Consider the following 22827-nt stretch of genomic DNA (forward strand, 5'->3'; position numbering starts at 1 on the left):
TAAGTTTAATAAAGATATTACATATCACAAGGCTAAATCTGTGTCTGTATTGCATGTTTAAACCTTAATACATGTATCATAAATATTAACAGGTGTTCTGTTTACTCCTGGAGTATATAATCAGTTTGCAAATTATAGAGAAATGCTTAAATAATGCATTACACTTTAACTACACACCTAAGATTTCAGTCGACTAAAATCTACTGGAGATTCAGTCGACTAAAATCTACTGGAGATTCAGTCGACTAAAATCTACTGGAGATTCAGTCGACTAAAATCTACTGGAGATTCAGTCGACTAAAATCTACTGGAGATTCAGTCGACTAAAATCTACTGGAGATTCAGTCGACTAAAATCTACTGGAGATTCAGTCGACTAAAATCTACTGGAGATTCAGTCGACTAAAATCTACTGGAGATTCAGTCGACTAAAATCTACTGGAGATTCAGTCGACTAAAATCTACTGGAGATTCAGTCGACTAAAATCTACTGGAGATTCAGTCGACTAAAATCTACTGGAGATTCAGTCGACTAAAATCTACTGGAGATTCAGTCGACTAAAATCTACTGGAGATTCAGTCGACTAAAATCTACTGGAGATTCAGTCGACTAAAATCTACTGGAGATTCAGTCGACTAAAATCTACTGGAGATTCAGTCGACTAAAATCTACTGGAGATTCAGTCGACTAAAATCTACTGGAGATTCAGTCGACTAAAATCTACTGGAGATTCAGTCGACTAAAATCTACTGGAGATTCAGTCGACTAAAATCTACTGGAGATTCAGTCGACTAAAATCTACTGGAGATTCAGTCGACTAAAATCTACTGGAGATTCAGTCGACTAAAATCTACTGGAGATTCAGTCGACTAAAATCTACTGGAGATTCAGTCGACTAAAATCTACTGGAGATTCAGTCGACTAAAATCTACTGGAGATTCAGTCGACTAAAATCTACTGGAGATTCAGTCGACTAAAATCTACTGGAGATTCAGTCGACTAAAATCTACTGGAGATTCAGTCGACTAAAATCTACTGGAGATTCAGTCGACTAAAATCTACTGGAGATTCAGTCGACTAAAATCTACTGGAGATTCAGTCGACTAAAATCTACTGGAGATTCAGTCGACTAAAATCTACTGGAGATTCAGTCGACTAAAATCTACTGGAGATTCAGTCGACTAAAATCTACTGGAGATTCAGTCGACTAAAATCTACTGGAGATTCAGTCGACTAAAACTAGACTAAAACAATTCAGATGACTAAAATACGACTAAAGCTAAAATGGAATTTTAGTCAAAAGACTAAAACTAAGACTAAATAGAAATTTGCTGCCAAAATTAACACTGACCCACACACAACCTTAAAATGCATTTCATTACAAATGACTTTACCATAAAGGGACACGAAACCCAAACATTTTCTTTCTTGATTTAGGTAGAATACACAATTTTAAGTTTACTTCTATTATCAAATTTCCTTCATTTCACCAATCAGCAGTTAGAACCTAGGTTCTTTGTTGCTCCTGAGCTTTCCTAGATAAACCTTTCAGCACAGGATAACAGAAGCAAATTTAACTGTTTAAGTAAATAGGAAAGTCGTTTAAAATTGTATGTTCTGTATGAATCATGAATGTCTAATTATGACTTTACTGACCCTTTAATGAGACAGTGTACTAGTTAAAGGGATAGGAAACTCACAATTTTTATTTCATGATTCAGATAGAGAATACAATTGTAAACAACTTTCCACTGTATTTGTATTCATTCTCTTAGTATCCTTAGTTGAAGAAACATCAATGCACAAGTGAGCCAATAACATGAGGCATATATGTGCAGCCACCAATCAGCAGCTCCAGTCCCTATCTTGGTAAGCTTTTCAACAAAGGATAAAAAGTGAATTAAACTAATCTGAATCAGGAAAGAAAAACTTTGGGTTTCATGTCCCTTTAACCCCTTCACGCCATTAGGACGTTCTATGCTGTCCTAAGAGAGCTTGGCTTTAACGCTGTTAGGATGGCATGAAACGTCCTACTATATATAGCGTCCTGCCATCAAACTATCTCTACTAAAATTTCTATATATTTATCTCAGTAGCTCTATATTTTATATATATGCCTGTACCTGTCCCCGTACCTATACCTCTATCCTATAAAAGGGATAAAACACAAAGGTCTTAAAATGTAATGAATTAGAGCATGTCATTTTCTACTATAACAGTCCTTTAAGTAATATATTATCAGCTCAAGAATTGCAGAGTATTTCACTGCCATCACCAAACCATTTTATAATGCCACCAGGCTTGATATTTCTTCTGTGGAAAACTGATCTCTCTCAAGATTCATATCCAGAAGAGGCCAAAGAACAGTTCACTGAACCTTTCTCTCTGCAGTTTGGTGGCTGTACTGATATGCCTCTAGTCATTGGCTCATCCAATGTACTCGGCTCCCATTATAGCACTGCTATTTTGGAACTGATTTTTCAACAAAAAGGTACCAAAAGAATGTAGTGAATTTGATAATAGAAATACATTTGAAAGTTGTTTAAAATGACATGCTTTAAAGAAATCATGAATGTTTAATGTCCTTTTAACAATGGGTAACCAGGAAAACTAATCTTTCTAGTAACGTAAACAAAGTGAGAAACTTTATATCCATCAAATAAACAGGAAGATTAGAACTGGGCAAACTATTTTGTATTTAGTAGCATGGCAGTATAAGTAACTACTTTACATTAATATATTCAATTCCATATATAAAAACATTCAGACATCTGTCTTACCAATAAGAGCACTTTTCATCCAATTATTAAAATTCCGGAGGAAAAAAATCCGTGACTGGCTGCGTTGCTGTAAACCACTTTCTTGAAGTTCATTATAATGCGCTGCAACTTTTGACCCGTGGCCTTCCTCTGAACGCTATAGTAAGAAAAAAATTGATTATCAAGACAGACACTTGTTACAATACTAATAAATATTTAAAATGATCTTGTTTGATAAAATCTTAGCTGCAATGCAGGTTAGCACTGTAACAAAACATATTCATGGCTGCAAAAGGTACCTTTAGCTTCACCTCACAGGCAGGGAAACAGAGCATCTGCACACACATTTATGATTGTTCTGCCCCTCTCTCACTTTCTCTAAAATGAATGCTAACACACTAAGACTTCTAAAAATTGTCACATCAAACCAATTTCATAAAGATTTGTGTACTTCTTTCTAAACCTTTTCAATGTTAAAAGGATAAATTACTTTAAGATTTCAACATTTCCAATCAGACAGTGTGTGCCCACAAAAGTGACAACATTTGCTCAATCAAGTTACAAGCATCTATAAATTAAAAAAATAAAAAAGTGTGTATACCCCTGTGTAACTGCAATATCACTAAAATATCAAATTATTAAAAATTGTATAATCTCAATTGCATTATTTCTAAATTGACAAGTAGAGTATTTCCTCTTATGAACATTTAAAAACAAATACTTTAGAAAGACTTTATTGAAAATAAAGCCCCAAAAGAAGAAACTAAAACGCAATAAAAGTGAATACACCTGTGATCACTGACACACGAGTTAGAAAACATGTGATCATTAAAACAGACATTTGCAGGTAGAAATTAAAAGTGCAGGCAAAAAAATGTTTTTAACTGTCACGGCCAGTCTTTCTGCAAACACACTACAGTTTCTGCGATGAGATCGCACAGTGTTCTGCCTTGGGGTTGTGGAGATGACATATAGATGGTACTATGCATGCCTGTGGAGATACCAAAATACTGGCTGACAAGAGGACTCCTAGTATCCAGAAGCTTGGCAGAAGAGGAATATTCCTGCAGGATAACGATCCAAAGCACACTGCCAAAATAACAATAGAGTTTCTAAAGAACAAAAAACTATGACCTGGTCAAGTATGTTGCCTGGCTTAAATACAACAGAACACCTTTGGGGTATTTTAAAGAAAAAAGGTAGAGCACCACAACCCCTCCAGAAAAGAGCAGCTGAAAAAATTGTCTCTGAAGAATAGCAGAACAGCACTGCAGAAATATGTGCAACATTGGTATCCTCCAAGCTGAGGAAGATTGAGTCTGTCATCAAAAATAAAAAAGGTGGACATATGAAGTATTGAAAAAAAATAAAAGATTTGGATCTCAGTAATGAAAGGTGTACTGACTTTTTTTGCATAGAGTTCCTACTGTGAGGCCTGTATTTTTTTTCCATTTATTCTTTTTGAGAGAAATTATATATATGTGTATATATATATATACACACACACACACACACACACACAGTAGGGCTGGGCAATATGAACAAAACAAAAAAAAAATCGCGAGTTTCTTAAGACTATAACACCTTCATTTTGCATTAAAAAGTTTATTTAGCACTACAGAATCTTAATGTACATGCTTCTCAATGTCCAATACACTCTTGGAGCATAAAAATAAAAAATAGTTAAAATAAAGTTTGCTGCCTGTGAAGTGATTAAATAGTAGCCACTAGCCAGTTATTAGGTCTTATGACACACAACATTGTCAAGTTTTCTTGGACAGTCATTCTAACTGTAGACAGTGGTATGATTAACACATGAAGCAGTGCAAGCCACATACAATTATATATATATATATATATATATATATATATATATATATATATATAAAGTGTAGATAAGTAGAAGAAACTAGCTCGTCCTCAGACAAACAGGAGGACGAGCTAGTTTGGCTCGAAAACGTTCACAAATAAAGTGGATCTACAAGTAAGTCCTTTGGAGTGCACTTACTTCTACTTATCTACACATACTGTTTGTAGCACCCAAGGCAGCTGATCGGAACGTTTGGAGTGCAATATATATATATATAAAGTCTACACAACATTGTTTGATGTAAAAAAAACGAGACAAAGAAATCATTTCATTTATTTAAACTAATACTTTGTTCAAGCACCTTTTGATTTTATTACAGCACTCAGTCTATCAGCATGGCACATTTTGACTTGGCAAGATTTGCCCACTCTTCTTTGCAAAAACACTCCAAATCTGTCAGATTGTGAGGGCATCTCCTGTGCACAGCCCTCTTCAGATCACCCCACCGATTTTCAATTGGATTCAGGTCTGGGCTCTGGCTGGGCCATTCCAAAACTTTAATCTTCTTCTGGTGACGCTATTACTCTGTTGATTTGGATGTATGCTTTGGGTCGTTGAAATGCTGAAAGATGAAGTTCCTCTTCATGTTCAGCTTTCTAGCAGAAGCCTGAAGGTTTTGTGCCAATTTTGACTGGTATTTGGAACTGTTCATAATTCCCTCTAGCTTAACTATGGCCCAAGTTCCAGCTGCAGAAAAACAGCCCCAAAGCATGATGCTGCCACCACCATGCTTCACTGTGGGTATGATGTTCTTTTGGAGATGTGTAGTGTTGTTTTTGCGCCAAACATATCTTTTGGAATTATGGCCAAAAAGTTCAACCGTGGTTTCATCAGACCATAACACCTTTTCCCACATGCTTTTGGGAGACATCAGATGTGTTTTTGCAAAATGTAGCCTGGCTTGGATGTTTTTCTTCGTAAGAAAAGGCTTTCATCTTGCCACTCTACCCCATAGCCCAGACATATGAAGAATATGGGAGATTGTTGTCACATGTACCACACAGCCAGTACTTGCCAGATATTCCTGCAGCTCCTTTAATGTTGACTGAAAATGAGCCATGCTCCTGTGCAGGAATCCAATACAGGCATATAGCAGTAGGGGTGGGGGGCTGCTCCTTTCAGAAATGCTGTGCCTTGCTGATATCAAATACATTGTAGATGTAGTTAAGTTAACCCAGCAGCAGAGGGGAATGCATTTTTAGCCTTTTTGGCAGCCGTGGGGTTAACTGCATCTGCTATGTATTTGAGCAGTTTCTCAGAGAGCAGGAGATTGTGTGGGAGGTTCCATAATGATTACCTACCCTAAGTTTCAGACTGCAGACTTTCCTAGGGGGAAAATATAAGTAAGTGGCTTTCCCTCCTCTTCAGTCTTCTGCATGGTTCCATAATAATTACATACCCTAAGTTTCAGACTGCAGAGGTCCCTAGGGGGAAATATATAAGTCACTCTTCACATCTCCTGCATGGGCTTTGCTTTGAGATTTCAATAGCTTTATCGGATGCTGAGATCACAAACAAAGTGAAAGTGAAACAGACGACATTTTACAAATGTGTGCTAAAAAAAACCACTAGATGGAGCTGGTTTGCAAGAAATCACATAGAAATAATGCAGTACAGCCACTATTGAGGTGGGTTTTTTTTAGCAAAAAATCGTGACCTCTTGCGGTTTTTAAATTGCGGCAATTAATCGCAGTTTAAAACCAAAACTGCGAAAAATCGTGCAGCCCCAGTACACAGTCCGTAAATCAAAAATATATCCACACACAACCCTCCCCCTATACATTTACAGAAAACATTGTGAACAACATAGATCCTCTACTAGCTTCATAACAGCAAGCATATATCTTCATAATAATCAAAAGTTGCATATACATCTCTTAGTATCACATAACATCTAGTAAAATTAATGCTTATTAAAAATTTTCAAAATTAAGTTGTTCCAATATTATCTGAGTATAAATCAATTTAACAAATTCTGAAATGTTCAAACCCCCGATAAGCTTTCCATAAGATTAAGGCCTGCTAGAACCGCTGTATTCATTTACTTGTTCTTATAATTATCTAAAATTTTAAAAAATAAATTTAAAAAAAAAAAAAAAACACGTTTGATGTAAATTATGTAGATGTAAAATTAAAACCAAAAATGTATTTAACCAAAAATTGACTTTTACACAAAAATGAAATATCTTGGGGCAAAGCCAAACAGTGAATATCACCTGAATATTCTGATCTATATCTGGAACACAGACTATTGTTTCCATACCATTTCACAACTCTACTTGGTGTAACGGAAATCATATTTATTAACCTCATGAGATTCCTTCCAGGATGTCAAGACCTTAGTCTTATCAACATAATTAAAACTTTGTTTTATATCTTCTGGTGCTCCATCTGAAAAGTATGTATTCCATTTTTGTATTTATACATTCACTTGCACGTGACCATAGTATGAAACAATGATATCATAAAATTTTCTTATAGAAAAAAAAAATGCCATTTCATATAATTTAAGCTTTTTATTTAATTCTCCAAGTGATTAATCTGTACCATATTTAATTTATAATACTTTCTATAAAATGCCTTAATTGGAGATTAGCAAAAAAAAAAAACCAATCTAGGTATTCCAAATTCTGAAAGTTTTGATATGTGAAGTTCCTGATTCCAGTAGTTGTTACACAAACTTAAGGCCTTTATTATTCCATTCTCTAAAAACGCCATTTGACAAATCTGGCAAAAAAAATCAGGATTACCTACAATTGGCAAATATTCAGTTACAAAAAAAGTAATCTGTATTTCAGAGCATAATTTTTGCCAGGCTAAAATTATGTTTTTGAACATTAACATGCTATCAAAATTAGAACGCAGTTTAGATACTGGACAATGCAGTAGAGAGAATGAAAAATTAAATTAGATTCCAATCCAATAAAGGAAACCCACTTTTTCTGTGATCCAATCTAACTCATAATTAATGTGACAAGATTGTAACATTTAATATTTGGAAAGGCCATACCTGCATCAAATCTTGAAAGTGAAAGTCTAAAAAGAGAAACACGTGATCTTTTCCATTGCCAAATAAATTTTGAGCAAAGACTTAAAAAAAAAAAAAAAAAACAATATATCCTTTCTGTGCAAAAATAAATGGAAGATTTTGTAACAAATATAATAATTTGGGAAATAGAATTGCTTGATTAATCATGATTCGAGCAGACAGATATAGGTAACAATTAAAGGATTACTAACTTTTGTTTTTCCTATGCAAAACGGAACAAACATTTATCATTGCAATTATCACACCAATGTACTGTACCTTTTTATTTTCAGAAACAAAGCTCCCTTTAGCAGTAAAATGAAGTTTTATTTTATCCCCATGACATCACGTCATCCAGCCCTCAAATGTGGGCCGTCTAAGGTCTAACATACTTGCCAATCGGATGGTGAGTATTTGCATAAAATTATAATACATTTGCGTCATTCAACGCATGCGCATATTGCGGCACAGAAGCCGACATTACCAACACCAGAATAAAAAAATAATAATAAAAAAAAACACGTATCCGATGACGTTGCACTTACTCGCGCATGCGCATTGCCTCTAGGAGTCGCCATCTTCCAACTGGAGTTGTCAGCCCGGATTGGAAATCCGTAACGGTGAACAACTCAGTAAGTTTGAAAAAAAAATAATATTTTATACATGATCAACATTGAAAAAACGCTTTATTTACAGGTATACTAGTGTACTATCACAATTCTATTTTTAACTAGTGTCCCTTTAAGTTTCCTCTTGCATTTCTCCAAAACTTTGTGAAATGTAAACTATACCATTGAGAGGGTTTTTATTATACTAAATACAATACCAAAACACTTTATTTGATCTGCTTCTTTAAATGCATGTCTAATTAAACACTGCATAGGCTTAACTATCCAAAGCAGCTCTGATTTTCCTATATTAATGTTATATCCCAAAAATGGAACTATATACACATCTATAATCTGCAACTAATTAGGGATGCTTTGCATTACTCAGGAATAGAAGATAGTCTGCAAAAAGCAACAGAATCAAGTTGTTACCAACTATATGAATCCCTTTCAGTCCATGTAAAAAAAAAATGGCTAGTAAATCCAATAATAAATTAAACATGGATGAGAGAGAGAGAGGACATCCCTGTCTAGTTACTCTCTTCAATTGAAACCTCTGATAAATCATGGGGCAGGTATTTTTAATACAGTAAATATAAACTGTTTTTTATTTTACATAAGAGCAAATACCCTGCTTTTAAAAACTTAGAAGTAATGCAATTACTGTAAGGTGATACAACTTTTGACATTTAAGATTTTAAGGGACAGTCTATACCTTAGTCATCTTAAAGTCTTACTTTAGATTAAGCTGCAAATAGCCTCCTGCATCCCTTTCTATATCATGCAGCAGAATGGTAAAAAAGTTATTTTAAAATGAATATAGTTTCTGGCCACTTTGAAATAGCTGCCAAGCTCCACCCACTGATGACATCAAAGTGGGCTGCATCTGGGCACTCTGATGAATAGTACTAGCAGTCTGTTGAAACCAACTAATGAGCCTTTTGTGATAGTATGCCTTCAGTGGGAGGATGCCAGAAACAATATTAATTTAAAAATAATGTTACCGTTTCTGCTGCATGATAAAGAAAAGGATGCAGGAGGCTATTTGCAGCTTAATCTAAGGTAAGACTTTAAGATGACTAAGGTATAGACCAGGGGTGTCCAAACTTTGCTCTCCAGAGGTTTTGGAACTACATTTCCGATGATGCTCAGCCAGCATTTTATCTAGCTGAGCATCATGGGAAATGTAGTTCCAAAACCTCTGGAGAGCAAAGTTTGGACACCACTGGTATAGACTGTCCCTTAAAATCTTAAATGTCAAAAGTTGTATCACCTTACAGTAATTGCATTACTTCTAAGTTTTTTTTATTGTTTTAAAAGAATCCCTTTATTACCCATTCCCCAGTTTTGCATAACCAACAGTTATATTAATATACTTTTTTACCTCTGTGATTACCTTGTATCTAAGAATCTTCTGACAGCCCTCTGATCACATGACTATTTATTATCTATTGACTTGCAGTTTAGCCAGTTAGTGCTGTGTTGTGCTGACTCAAATAACTACACAGTTATGAACACAATGTTATCTTTATGGCCCATATGAACTAGCAGCCCCCTGTTGTGAAAAGCTAATAAAAAAGCATGTGATAAGAGGCTGTCTTTAGTGGCTTAGAAACAGGCAGAAATATAGAGGTTTAAATATTATAAAGTATATTAATATATGAATGTTGGTTGTGCAAAGCTGGGGAATGGGTAGTAAAGGTGTTATCTATCTTTTTAAACAATAACAATTTTAGTGTAGACTGTCCCTTTACGTGATATTGCACGTGGGCTTACTCAGAGGGGATGGAACAAAATGTAAACATTATATTATGTCCTTTAGGCAACAATTACAGGCCAGGTACTTTTATATATTTTTTGTAGGCATAGTACCATCTGAAAGATAGCACAGTACTGTAATCAGAAAGGAAATATGTGTCGTTTTAAATATAGACTATTTGCATTTTAGAACACAAAAAAAAACAAACCAAAGACAGACAGAAAAGATTGATTTACAAGCAGGGAAAAATAGTTTGTTATAATTTTTTTTTTTTTTTTTTAAATATTAATGAAAAAGTTTTAAAATAAAAGAACAATATACTTACAAATCTTTTGGCCGGATTCTCATGTGAATCATCTGTATTCCTCTGAGACTTTGTTTCTGACATGGCCACTTTGTTAGCTATCAATCTGCACTTTGTCGAAGGGAAAGTTTTATAATCTCTGCATAACTTATTTCTACAAAAGAAAACGAGAAGAGTCATATGAAGCTTAAAGGGATATGTTCTTTTGTGATTCAGACAGAGTATACAATTCTTTTAAAATGTTTCCAATTTACTTCTATTGTCAAAATTTGCTTCATTCACATGGTATTCTTTGTTGAAGAGATACCTAGCTAGGTGTATGGGGCATTACATGGCAGGAAATAGTGCTGCCATCTGGTGCTCTTGCAAATATATAACATTCTTGCAAAACGTTTGCTAAATAGTGCTTTAGACATGGGCACGCTCCTGAGGTTACATCCCTGCTTTTCAACAAAAGATACCAAGAGAATGAATCAAAATTGATAATAAAAAAGGTAAATTGAAAAGTTGTTTAAAATTGCATACTCTATCTGAATCATGCAAGAAATGTTTTGAGTTGCATGCCCCTTTACTAATAAACACAACATTTCCCTGTGTTTAAAAATACAAATGTTTATAAGTCTATAGACCTCTTGAAACTGTTATCCCTCACTGCTTCACTCTTGATATTTCAGTGTACACAAACCGAATCACCTGTGTGCTTTATATACTCACGCAAATCCTGACACACAGACCACAAATTCTAGCTTAATCCATTTTCAAAACATTTCTCAAGCCTTGTGTAAGGTCAAATTATGTAAATGCTCACCACTGACTATGCATCTAACTTCGTGTTCTCCCTGGGACCTATTTAATGAGCACACCATCCAGCTAATTTAACTGACCAACTGGCTATTAAACCAATGTTCAGCTAAAATAAGATATCAAATTATTTTCTCAGTTTTTGCATAAATTGTCGTTCAATCTATGTTATATGTTAATTACACAATGTGATATATTTATTATCTCTATCAGATATTGTTACTATATTGCAATGCATTACACTGCCCCCAGCCACTTAATGCTGACCAAATTTGGAGAACAATGTATTGCAATGCACTGATGCTCCTCAGCAGACAATGCCAAGAATTAGCTTGGTGGATATCTTTGTTCCCAACATTCATGCAATATTCAATGATTATATTATTAATATCCCTTCACTGAAAACGTAATACAGAAAAGCAAACCTAGCAAATGTAACGTCTCAAAGCAAAACATGAACAATAAACTATAAAGAGATTTACTCCGCGCCTTGCACAGATTAATATTATTGATTTTGCAGATGAGGTTAAAGCCGAGACTATTGTTAGCGGACGTGTAAAGCCAGATAAAAAGGATCTACTGCGTCACCCATGCTTTACACGATGTTACCTTTAGATTTGCCATCCATGCACCGCGCACACTGCAACACAAATAGATGGCTTGCTCGTCGCTAAGTGCAGAAACCATCTGATACATACTTCAGTACGCGCTAACAGGAAGAAATATGTATGTGCGATTGGGGGCGGATGTAATGTGCAGTGCGAGCGCCCGCTTGAAGCACAATAGCCAGTCAGCTACAGATACTTTACGGCGCACACAATTGTGCAATAGTAACCAAGGATAATAATACAGCAGAGCTGCAGCTTGTACAAAAAAATAAAACAAGTGACAAAGTTCTATTACCTCTACACAAAACCCAAATCCCTCCATTTACCGCTCTCACCCACAAAAGAAAATCTCACCCTCGGGATTAGAAAATGTGTCTGCCACCGGCTATTACGTCTGTGTACATCACCTGATGTTTCAGTTTCCGGCGCACACTCCATAGAGAGCAAAAAAGAGTAGCTCTCCTAAGGTTCTGAGTTCGCCCCCTAGCGGCAGGAGGCCTCCATGCAGAAGTAGAATAGTTTAGAAAAACGTGTTTCCATTCACTTGCATATCTGGTGATGTAAAGGAAAGACATATACTGTACAATAATATACAACTCTTTAACATTTATGTTTGTGTTAATAATGAAAAAGTATTTTTATACAACATATTCTTCCAATCTATTGCTCAAAATCATTAAGAGTGCGATAGCCCAAGAGCATTTGATTATTTTGTTTCTAAAATGCATTTAAAGGGAAACATACAGTGTATTTTTTGCATTACTGATCTTAGTTTACAATGATTTTAACTTATACAAAATGGTTAAACACATAAGTTCTCACTTGGGAGCCATAAGCATGGCTGCATCTGAGAACAACACAGCCAATGAGCCAATCAGGAGTGTAATGTCATAGTTAATTAAAGGGACAGTCTAGTCAATATTAAACTTTAATGATTCAGAAAGGGCATGCAATTTTAAACAACTTTCCAATTTACTTTGATCATCAAATTTGCTTTGTTCTCTTGGTTGTATTTTTGAAAAGCTAAACCTAGGTTAGCTCAAACTGATTTCTAAACTGTTGAAAACCACCTCTTAGTAAAGGACATTTTGAATGTTTTTCATAGACAGTACTAGTTCATGAGTGTCATATAGATAACATTGTGCTCACTTCCGTGGAGTTATTTAGGAGTATGCACAGATTGGCTAAACTGCATGTCTGTCAAAAGCACTGAGATAATAAGGGGGGCAGCCTGCAGAGGCTGGACTGACCGTAATAGGCGGGATCAGACTGATATACTACAGGAAAGTTCTACTCTGTGAAAAGCATTGCTGGGATAAAAGAAGTTGCACCCAGGTGGTAAATTGCCATAGAACAGGCTAACAATGGTATTGAGCTGGTTGTTCGTTCCTGTGAGTGCATTTCTCTCTGTGTGTATTTAGTCTCCCTATGGGAAAAAGGGGCAACCAGACGTGGACTCCTTGCTCAGTGTGCTTAGAGGAATACTGCTACACCTCACTGACGAGGCCCAATGAAGGCCGAAACGATCGTCTGGGGTTGCTGTGTTCCTTGTTCAGAGAGGAATTGCCTGGTATTTCGGCGCTGGACTGACCGTAATAGGCGGGATCAGACTGATATACTACAGGAAAGTTCTACTCTGTGAAAAGCATTGCTGGGATAAAAGAAGTTGCACCCAGGTGGTAAATCGCCATAGAACAGGCTAACAATGGTATTGAGCTGCTTGTGCGTTCCTGTGAGTGCATTTCTCTCTGTGTGTATTTAGTCTCCCTATGGGAAAAAGGGGCAACCAGACGTGGACTCCTTGCTCAGTGTGCTTAGAGGAATACTGCTACACCTCACTGACGAGGCCCAATGAAGGCCAAAACGATCGTCTGGGGTTGCTGTGTTCCTTGTTCAGAGAGGAATTGCCTGGTATTTTGGCCCTTGACTGACCATAATAGGCGGGATCAGACTGATATACTACAGGAAAGTTCTACTCTGTGAAAAGCATTGCTGGGCTAAAAGAAGTTGCACCCAGGTGGTAAATCGCCATAGAACAGGCTAACAATGTTATTGAGCTGGTTGTTCGTTCCTGTGAGTGCATTTCTCTCTGTGTGTATTGAGGCTTAGATACAAGGTAATCACAGAGGTAAAACATATATTAATATAACCGTGTTGGATATGCATAACTGGGGAATGGGTAATAAAAGGATTATCTATGTTTTCAAATAATACAAATTCTGGTGTAGACAGTCCCTTTAAGTCTCTGTCACCCTTGTTTAGAAGCTTTGCTAATGGGATATCAGGGGTCCACTGGACAATGAAAAAGTCTGCTTTGAAAAATCTTTGCTTCATTGCTACTATTACCATACTGCAACATACAATGCAATTGTGCCAATTTCTTTTTGCCAGTCATTTTTGGTAGGATCCGCCAGGGGCCACAACAAATTATACTCATTTATGGTAAAGATAATGCCTCAGTATAAAAAAAAAAGATTACAATAACAGAAAGTCTGCTTTGCAAAATATTTGCTTTAGTATTTATACTACAATGCAAGTGTGCAAACGTTTGTTGTTGTTTTTTTACATGTATGCTAAAGATAATGCCTAAGAAGCCTGTCTACTGTGTGTTTAACCCCGTTACAGGAGTTAAATGCACAGTAGAGCAGGATCAATAGTTGTAAAAAGTACATGCTCTAATGGATTGTAAGCATGTGATTTTTTTTTTTCACTATTATGGCCCTTTAAATGTACATAGGAAATTAGTTACAATAAATTCATTTAATTTAGATGTATAAACTACAACCCCCATTTATAACAACTGGTAGAAATGAACATGCTGCTTAATGACCTACTGGGAAGTGTAGACCCGCTTGTTGATAAATTACTCATAGATATTTTTCTACTAGGCAAGCTGCGAGACACACAAACCCTTGAAGGGCCAGATGTTCAAAGGCTTGCAGTCTTGTCCTAATGAATTGGAACACTGTATTATTGCATTAGTATGTCCTTTAATAAACATATTCTTTATTAACCTTTTGTAGACTTTTCCTTTCAAGCTAACTAGCTATTGGAATTGTCCGATCCAGCAGTTCAGCAGTGAGCCTTGATACGAGTTGTGGGAGCTGGAACAATATTTTAATTGGTGCAAAATGGACATTCACTATCCTCAGTATTTTTAGAAACACACAGATGGTTGACCATTTGGGCTTAAAAATATAGACAAGTATATAGATTTACACACTACATAAATACATATTTATAAACATAATATACAGTAGTGGATCTACTCAACTCAGGACCCTGGTGCCAAAAATACATTTCTGTCTCCCCACACACTCATAATGAGCATACTGCACTGTATAATTATACTGAGTATTTATAAACTAGCAGTGACCACACAGTATTTAATAATGCTGTGATTTTCTATACACTATACCCTGATAAGTACACTGCTTTGTATAAATGATGAGTATTTATACTGCAATGAATATGCTATTTTCGTATAATGATTGAATATCTATACAATAATAGTGAACACGCTGAACTGTATCATTCTGCTAAATATCTATACACACATAATGACCACGATTATGTATAGACTGGTTGCTATGGCCCGGCCCATCACTTGGGCACCGGTACCGCTGCACTAATGATAGTTCCGCCCCATATAATATATTTACATGTCTGTAAATGTATGTACAGTATATATGTATGTAAAGGATGCAAAGTGTTGAGAGTAATGGACAATGATGTACATGCAGTCTTTTAAAAATTAGCCCGAAACCCAGTGCACCTTAGTTTCACCTCTAATGCAAAGCAAACTATATATTACATTTTCTCTTAATCTACCTTAAAGTGATTGTAAACTTAAACAAATTAAAGCCCAGTATCAAATAATACTCTTAAAAACAGGGGTACTTTAATTCATTAAAGTTTACAATGATGCTTATTTTTTTTAAATACTTACATTTGCTTTATGGTAAACATAACGCCGATCCTCCGACCGCATTTCCTGCTTTCTTTAGCAAATCGATGACAAATCCAACTTTCTCCAATCGTTGTGTGCCCCCTTTGGCGTCCAGCTCGTGGGGCACACAACGATTATAGGAAGACGGATTTGTTATTGATTTGCTAATGAAAGCAGGAGATCCGGGCAGAGGATCAGTGTTATGTTTACCATAAAGCAAATGTATTTTAAAAAATAAGCATCATTGTAAACTTTAATGAACTAAAGTGCCCATGTTTTTAAGAGTATTATTTGATACTGGGCTTTAATTCATACAGTTTACAATCACTTTAACATTCTTTAACTCTAGAAAATGTGTTTTATTTAAATTTAGCCTTCAGTCTCTCTTGAAAGCTTGAAAATTAGCTTCACTTTGATAATTCAAAATAAAAGGAACATAAAAGTGAAAAAACAAAATGCTCTAATGTGTTGGGAGTTGTATTATTGAACAATTGCTTGCATATCATTATGGGAGTTTAACACATAAAATCAGCTCCAGAGTTGCAATGTGCAACAATGAGCTAGCTGAACACATATAATGAGTCAGTGACAAGTATTTGTAACCACCAATCAATAATTAGTTTCCAGTACCTCATATTTAGGTATGCTTTTCAACAAAGTATACCAAGGGGGTGAAGTTTGATAAGAGAATTAAATTTCATTTTTTCTAAAGTTCAAAACTACATATCCCAGGAAGACATTTTTTTGGCGTAACTATGGACAATAGTTCCGTGCTAGCGAAATGATAAAATATATTATTATTATTATTCTTTATTTATAAAGCGCCAACAGATTCCGCAGCGCTGTCCATGGGTACAAAGATAAAAGTACAGTACAATACAATATAGAAGACACAAAAGTTTAACAAAACAAATACAGGGGGAATTGAGGGCCCTGTTCCCGTGGGAACTTACAAAATATAAAATATATACAATTAATCACCAAACCCACGGGTCATTTAAACATTCCAAAGTAACACAGAAGTACTAGGTGTATAAGCCAAACATGTTCATTTCTTGTATGTGACACAGTTTTGCTGCATAAGTAAAATGGTCATAGGAAATCTTTTCCAGAAACCGATCTGTACTACAAGTTCCATGATGCTTAGCAGCTTGACATGAGATAGCTGAGCGATGTTGAAATGCTTTTCATCCACATGTTGTATGGAGGGTTGTGACTAGTTTCCATCCCAAAGGACATTGACCTTTATGAGTATGTGATTTAGCTCACTCAGTGTGAAAATGCTAAATACCATACTGCTAAAGGACATTTTGCCCTCTAGTGGTCAGGTCCTGTATAGGGATGGGAATTAGACCACTCACAGTGACAGAGCTAGATCCCATTCTGCAAAAGGACATTTCTGCCCCCTAGTGGTCATGTCCTGTATAGTGATGTGGAATAAACTGTTCAAAGTGACAGAGCTAGAACACATACTGCTAAAGGACATTTTGCCCCAAGGTGGTCAGGTCCTGTATAGGGATGGGAATTAGACCGCTTACAGTGACAGTGCTAGATCCCATACTGCTAAAGTTCATTTTGCTCCTAGTGGTCATGTCTTGTATAGGGATGAGAACTAGAATATTTACAGTGACAGAACGAGATCTAATACTGCTAATGGACATTTTGCCCCATAGTGGTCAGGTCCTGTATAGGGATGGGAATTAAATCGCATACTGCTAATGGATATATTTGCCCCCTAGGGGTCAGGTCCTATATAGGGATGGGAACTAGAATGTTTACAGTGAGAGAACTTGATCTAATACTGATAATGCACATTTTGCCAACTAATGGTCAGGTCCTTTATAGGGATGGGAATTAGACCGCTCACAGTAATAAAGCTTAATTCTATACTGCTAATAGGTATTTTGTCCACTAGAGATCAGGTCCTATATAGGAATGGGAATTAGTCCGCTCACATTGACAGACTTTACACAGGGACAGAGCTAAATCTAGGTTTACCAGAGTCCCACTTTTACTGGGATTGTCCCTGTTTAGAGGCGCTGTCCCAGTGTCCCACCCAGTTGTTCATTCTGTCCCAGTAGGGTTGTCACCTCTGGGTTTCAAATCATGTATCCGGGTTTAAGACCGCCTGAAACCCGGATACATTATTCAAAATGACTGCACTATGACTCTCCAGCATAGTTGGATGCTGGTACGTTGTTACATACAGCCCTGCTTAGCTTAGAGTCTATGTCCTTCAAAGTTTACATTTAGTAATACAGGCTGAGTGAGCAGCATAGGGGTTTTTAATATTGTAGGGCTACTTGGTTTATTTTTCTAAGAATTTAACACTCCCCCTCGACCCCTGGTGACATCACCAGTGATACATCTTTAGGGGAATCATATGAGTATGACTAGGAAGTGCAGACAGGCAGGATTTTTGGCGTGGATCTTGCTTTACTTCATGCAGAATAGCATTTTGGCTGTAATCTTCCTGCATTATGGTATAGAGTAGCCTCTTAAACAGGTTTAGCAGGTATGTGTTTCTTTTTTACTTATTTCATTCAATGTTGTATTTTTGCCTTATCAGTATCCAGTTCTATTCCTTAATTAGACACATAAAACACATATTACACTGCAGATATTAAATTGTGTGATGTATACGCTTTTCACTATTTTATGAAATTGATAATTATGCTTGATGTTTGGCATTATTTAGAATCTGAGATTTAGATGAATGATTTATTTGCTCATGTTGTGTATGGGTTGCCATGACAACGTAATGGTGTCTTTCACTAGCGGGTGGTGTTATGGTCTATTTAAACTGTGTGATTCACTTGTTTGACTGAGGAAGGGTAGAGTATCCACAAAACATTACACATATAAAAGCTACTACTTTAAAAGGACCGGTAATAGCCACGCCCCCTTGACCACACCCCCACGGGCACCACACCAGGTGGTCCCAGTTTCACCTCTAAACATTATGGTAAGCCTAGCTAAATCACATACTGCAAAACATGTTGCCCAAAGTGTTCAGATGGGATTTAGAACAGCATTGCACTACTAGCAGCTAGCTGAACACATCTAGTTAGCCAATCACAAGAGACAAATGTGTGCAGGCACCAATCAGCAACTAGCTCCCACTAGTGTAGGATATGTGCATATTCTTTTTCAAACTAGGGATATGAAGAGAATTAAGCACATTTGAAAATAGAAGTGAATTTAAAAGTGTCTTAAAATTATATGGTCTATCTAAATCATGCAAGCTTAATTTTGACTTTCCTATCCCTTTAATTTTTATGTGACGCATTTACAGCGGTTTATTGTCCCATCTCTCATAGTAACTGAAAGGAGTTATAAAATAGGTATTTCAGTGGTGGTGTAGTACAGAATGATAACTTTTTACTAAACTAACATTCCCTATTAAATTTCAAACATTTACAGATTCCTCTCTTTCCAATTTCTATTTAAATTCTGATAAAGTCTTTTTAAAAAAAAAACTGCTTTCATTTAAAATGGTAATCCAGTAAAATTCTATAACCTTATTTTTGCATCTGAATGACTGGACCACCATGGCTACTATAAACTATGTGTGGCTTTTCACAACATGAAAAAGGATAGATTAGGGTTTTGGGGGGGGGTGGGCATAAGTACACACTAACAATATAAGTTAAACAGTGCATCACATATATACATTTCTCAGGGACTATCTTTATGGTGAGGCTGGTACCTGCACTGTTAACAGATCTGAGACATGGTAAGTCTCCTCTGTGCACTCCTATAACAAGTGCTGTCCCCATTTGTGATTGCCTTAGGCAGGAAGGACAGGGAGTAAGTAAATCAGGGCATGGTCAGGTGGTCATCAGTAAACCAATAATTTTATAAGGGTTGGGAGAGCTGCAGCAGGGACTGCAGGTTATTTTGCCCCTTTTCAATATGGATGCCAAGCATATCACATTTGACCAGCATTCAGGCGTATATGAATTACAAGTGGTGAATTCTTTGAAATGACCGTAGAAGAACTCTCTAACATTTACACATTAAATAGAAGACAAGTGGAGGAGACAACCCTGGAATTCTTCAGGCTTTAAGGTCTCCTTGTACTAAGCAGCATAAGTGGTGACCGCTGGTTTTTACAATCTCCATCACCTCTGAGTTGGCGGAGAGAAATCACCCTGAGCACACTTGCTCGGGGTGATTGACAGGCCCTTCCCTCACAAAGGGGGTGGCAGTACACACTTGGTTGATTATATAATGGTACATACGGACAGGACATACAGGGTCCGCGGCCCATATGCTATGAAGACTGGTTCTCAATTTGAGAACCCTGTCCGCACAGCTGATAGTACCATCTGGCCCTTTGTCTAAATTATCATTTCTAAGCCACATTATGCTTTGTATTTATTTATGTATTTAAAAGCTATTAGTGTTTCAATGACATATGCTATGTGTACCCCATGCACCAGCAATCAGACACCACCCTGCTCAGAGAGACAGTGGTATCTTGTATGAAATAAATGAGGGCAATATTCACCAGGGCTAGGTCTTTAAAAAGGTGCCATGTTTGAATAAGTGTGCATAAGGCATAAAACAGCATATGCACATATGCTGTTGATATAGTGATGACAGAATTGTTTTTTGTAAAAACAAGTCTATTGTAAAATTGTGTCTGTTAAAACCAAAATGCACTCATCACTGTAATATCTCTAATTTTATGCTACCAAGTAATGGAGTTGTGCCTTGCATGGTTTCACAGTTTTTTTTATTCTACACTTGTATTTATAAGATCAGTTCATCATATATTTTATCTTTGTTTTGAGTGTTTTCTAAGCACAGTTAAAATCCCTTCTACATGTTTCTTGAGATTATGTTCCTAGCATTTAAAGGGATATAAAACTCAGATTTGGATAGAGAATACAATTTTAAACAACTTTCCAATTTACTTCTATTATGCAATTTGTTTATTTCTCTTGGTATAATTTCTTGAAGGAGCAGCAATGCTCTACTGGGAACTGGGTGAGCCAATAACAAGAGGCATCCACCAATCAAAAGCTAGCTCCCAGTAGAAAATGGATGCTCCTGTGCCTATCTACGAATGCTTTTCACCAAATGATACCAAAAGAATGAAGCAAATTAGATAAAAGTAAATTGGAAAATTGTTTAAAACTGAATCGTCAAAGTTTACTCTTTCTTTAATAAGTCACATTTAAATCATTGCACTATAGCAGCAGTAAGGCAGCTTTTCCCAACAAAGGCCACAAACCAAACAATAATGTAATGTAATTGATTTGTCCATTTATAGTTTAAAAGCGAAGTTTGTTTGTGTATAGTGAGTCTATAGTGGAATGGACTATATGTAAATAAAGCATTTATAAGAATCTCTACATATTTGTTTATAGTCGATATTCTCCTCAATGTATTATGGATCTAAAGGGGATTGTGATAGTTCAGGACAAAACTAAATATCCTCAAAAAAATGCATAATATGGAATCAATAAAGCATGAAAACAGCTATTAGTATAAAGAAAAACATTTTATTTTATTCACGACAACAAGACAGTTCTTTTACTGCACAAAATTAAACATGTTATATATGAAAACTAAAGTGTTTAATGTATCTATAAAATGATAACACTAATAAAGGGATTAGCGCTGCAGAGTCTGTTGGCGCTCTAAAATAACAGATAATAATAATATATAAGTGCGACATTAACGTCTCACTCCCAGCGCACTGACACAACGCTGTCTTTCTAAAACAAAACGTGCATAGCTTAGTTGTTGTTCAATTTTATTATTAACTCTATCATTTATTTTTAACGACTTTGGAGCAGGGTTCAGTAGGAGTCTGTAGAAATAATTTATCTATTAAAATTGTGTAAAAACATAAAAATGTACTCTAAAAACAAAAACATAAAACTTTGTATTGTAGTCATTGGAGTGAAAGTGACACATTCAAGGAACAGTAAACACCATATACAATATTTAGTTAAGCATTGTTAAAGCATAATTATGTACAGTCATTATTCATTGTGCCTATTATTCCTGTCATTTACCTGCAGCATAATATAGTTATCATGAGATTGTGTATACAACAATACCACAGTAAGTCCCACATGTCACCTCTCTCAATACTGCAGTTATCCTGAGACTGTCTGTGTATACAATAATGTTACAATAAATCTCACACGTCACCTCTCTCAATACAGCAGTTGTCCTGAGACTGTCTGTGTATACAACAATGTTACAATAAATCTCACGTCACCTATCTCAATACTGCAGTTGTCCTGAGACTGTCTGTGTATACAACAATGTTACAATAAATCTCACGTCACCTCTCTCAATACTGCAGTTGTCCTGAGACTGTCTGTGCATACAACAATGTTACAATAAATCTCACGTCACCTCTCTCAATACTGCAGTTGTCCTGAGACTGTCTGTATATACAACAATGTTACAATAAATCTCACGTCACCTCTCTCAATACTGCAGTTATCCTGAGACTGTCTGTGTAACAATGTTACAATAAATCTCACGTCACCTCTCTCAATACTGCAGTTATCCTGAGACTGTCTGTGTAACAATGTTACAATAAGTCTCACATGTCACCTATCTCAATGCTGCAGTTGTCCTGAGACGGTCTGTGTAACAATGTAACAATAAGTCTCACATGTCACCTCTCTCAATACTGCAGTTGTACTGAGATTGTCTGTGCAACAATGTTACAATAAGTTTCACATGTCACCTATCTCAATGCTGCAGTTGTCCTGAGACGGTCTGTGCAACAATGTTACAATAAGTTTCACATGTCACCTATCTCAATACTGCAGTTGTCCTGAGACTGTCTGTGTAACAATGTTACAATAAGTTTCACATGTCACCTCTCTCAATGCTGCAGTTGTCCTGAGACGGTCTGTGCAACAATGTTACAATAAGTCTCACATGTCACCTATCTCAATACTGCAGTTATCCTGAGACTGTCTGTGTAACAATGTTACAATAAGTTTCACATGTCACCTCTCTCAATGCTGCAGTTGTCCTGAGACGGTCTGTGCAACAATGTTACAATAAGTTTCACATGTCACCTATCTCAATACTGCAGTTGTCCTGAGACTGTCTGTGTAACAATGTTACAATAAGTCTCACATGTCACCTATCTCAATAC

General features: G+C 36.2%; 1 protein-coding gene and 1 long non-coding RNA gene across 7 annotated transcripts in view; both read right to left on the reverse strand.

Moving 5' to 3' along the window:
* The window catches only part of RNMT (RNA guanine-7 methyltransferase), a 195932-nt gene that overhangs the window by 165723 nt on the left and 7382 nt on the right, over positions 1 to 22827 (reverse strand). For 2 of the 6 annotated variants that reach the window (XM_053714880.1, XM_053714881.1), the window contains exons 2-3: positions 10350 to 10482; positions 2781 to 2916 (exon numbers count right to left, since the gene is read on the reverse strand). In XM_053714880.1, coding sequence (XP_053570855.1) covers positions 2781 to 2916; positions 10350 to 10482 — 269 coding nt within the window. Of the gene's footprint in view, positions 1 to 2780; positions 2917 to 10349; positions 10483 to 11738; positions 11962 to 12032; positions 12058 to 12091; positions 12290 to 22827 lie in introns of those variants that run through there. The other 4 variants (XM_053714883.1, XM_053714882.1, XM_053714885.1 and 1 more) reach the window with 4 other exon arrangements.
* Positions 21180 to 22827, reverse strand: part of LOC128660835 (uncharacterized) — a 1899-nt gene continuing 251 nt past the window's right edge. The window contains exons 1-2 of the long non-coding RNA XR_008402587.1: positions 22476 to 22827; positions 21180 to 21927 (exon numbers count right to left, since the gene is read on the reverse strand). The exon at positions 22476 to 22827 is cut by the window's right edge and continues 251 nt beyond it. This is a non-coding gene — a long non-coding RNA (uncharacterized LOC128660835). The remainder of the gene's footprint in view (positions 21928 to 22475) is intronic.

The sequence above is a fragment of the Bombina bombina genome, chromosome 5, assembly GCF_027579735.1.
Source record: "Bombina bombina isolate aBomBom1 chromosome 5, aBomBom1.pri, whole genome shotgun sequence".
Taxonomy (NCBI): Eukaryota; Metazoa; Chordata; class Amphibia; order Anura; family Bombinatoridae; genus Bombina; species Bombina bombina.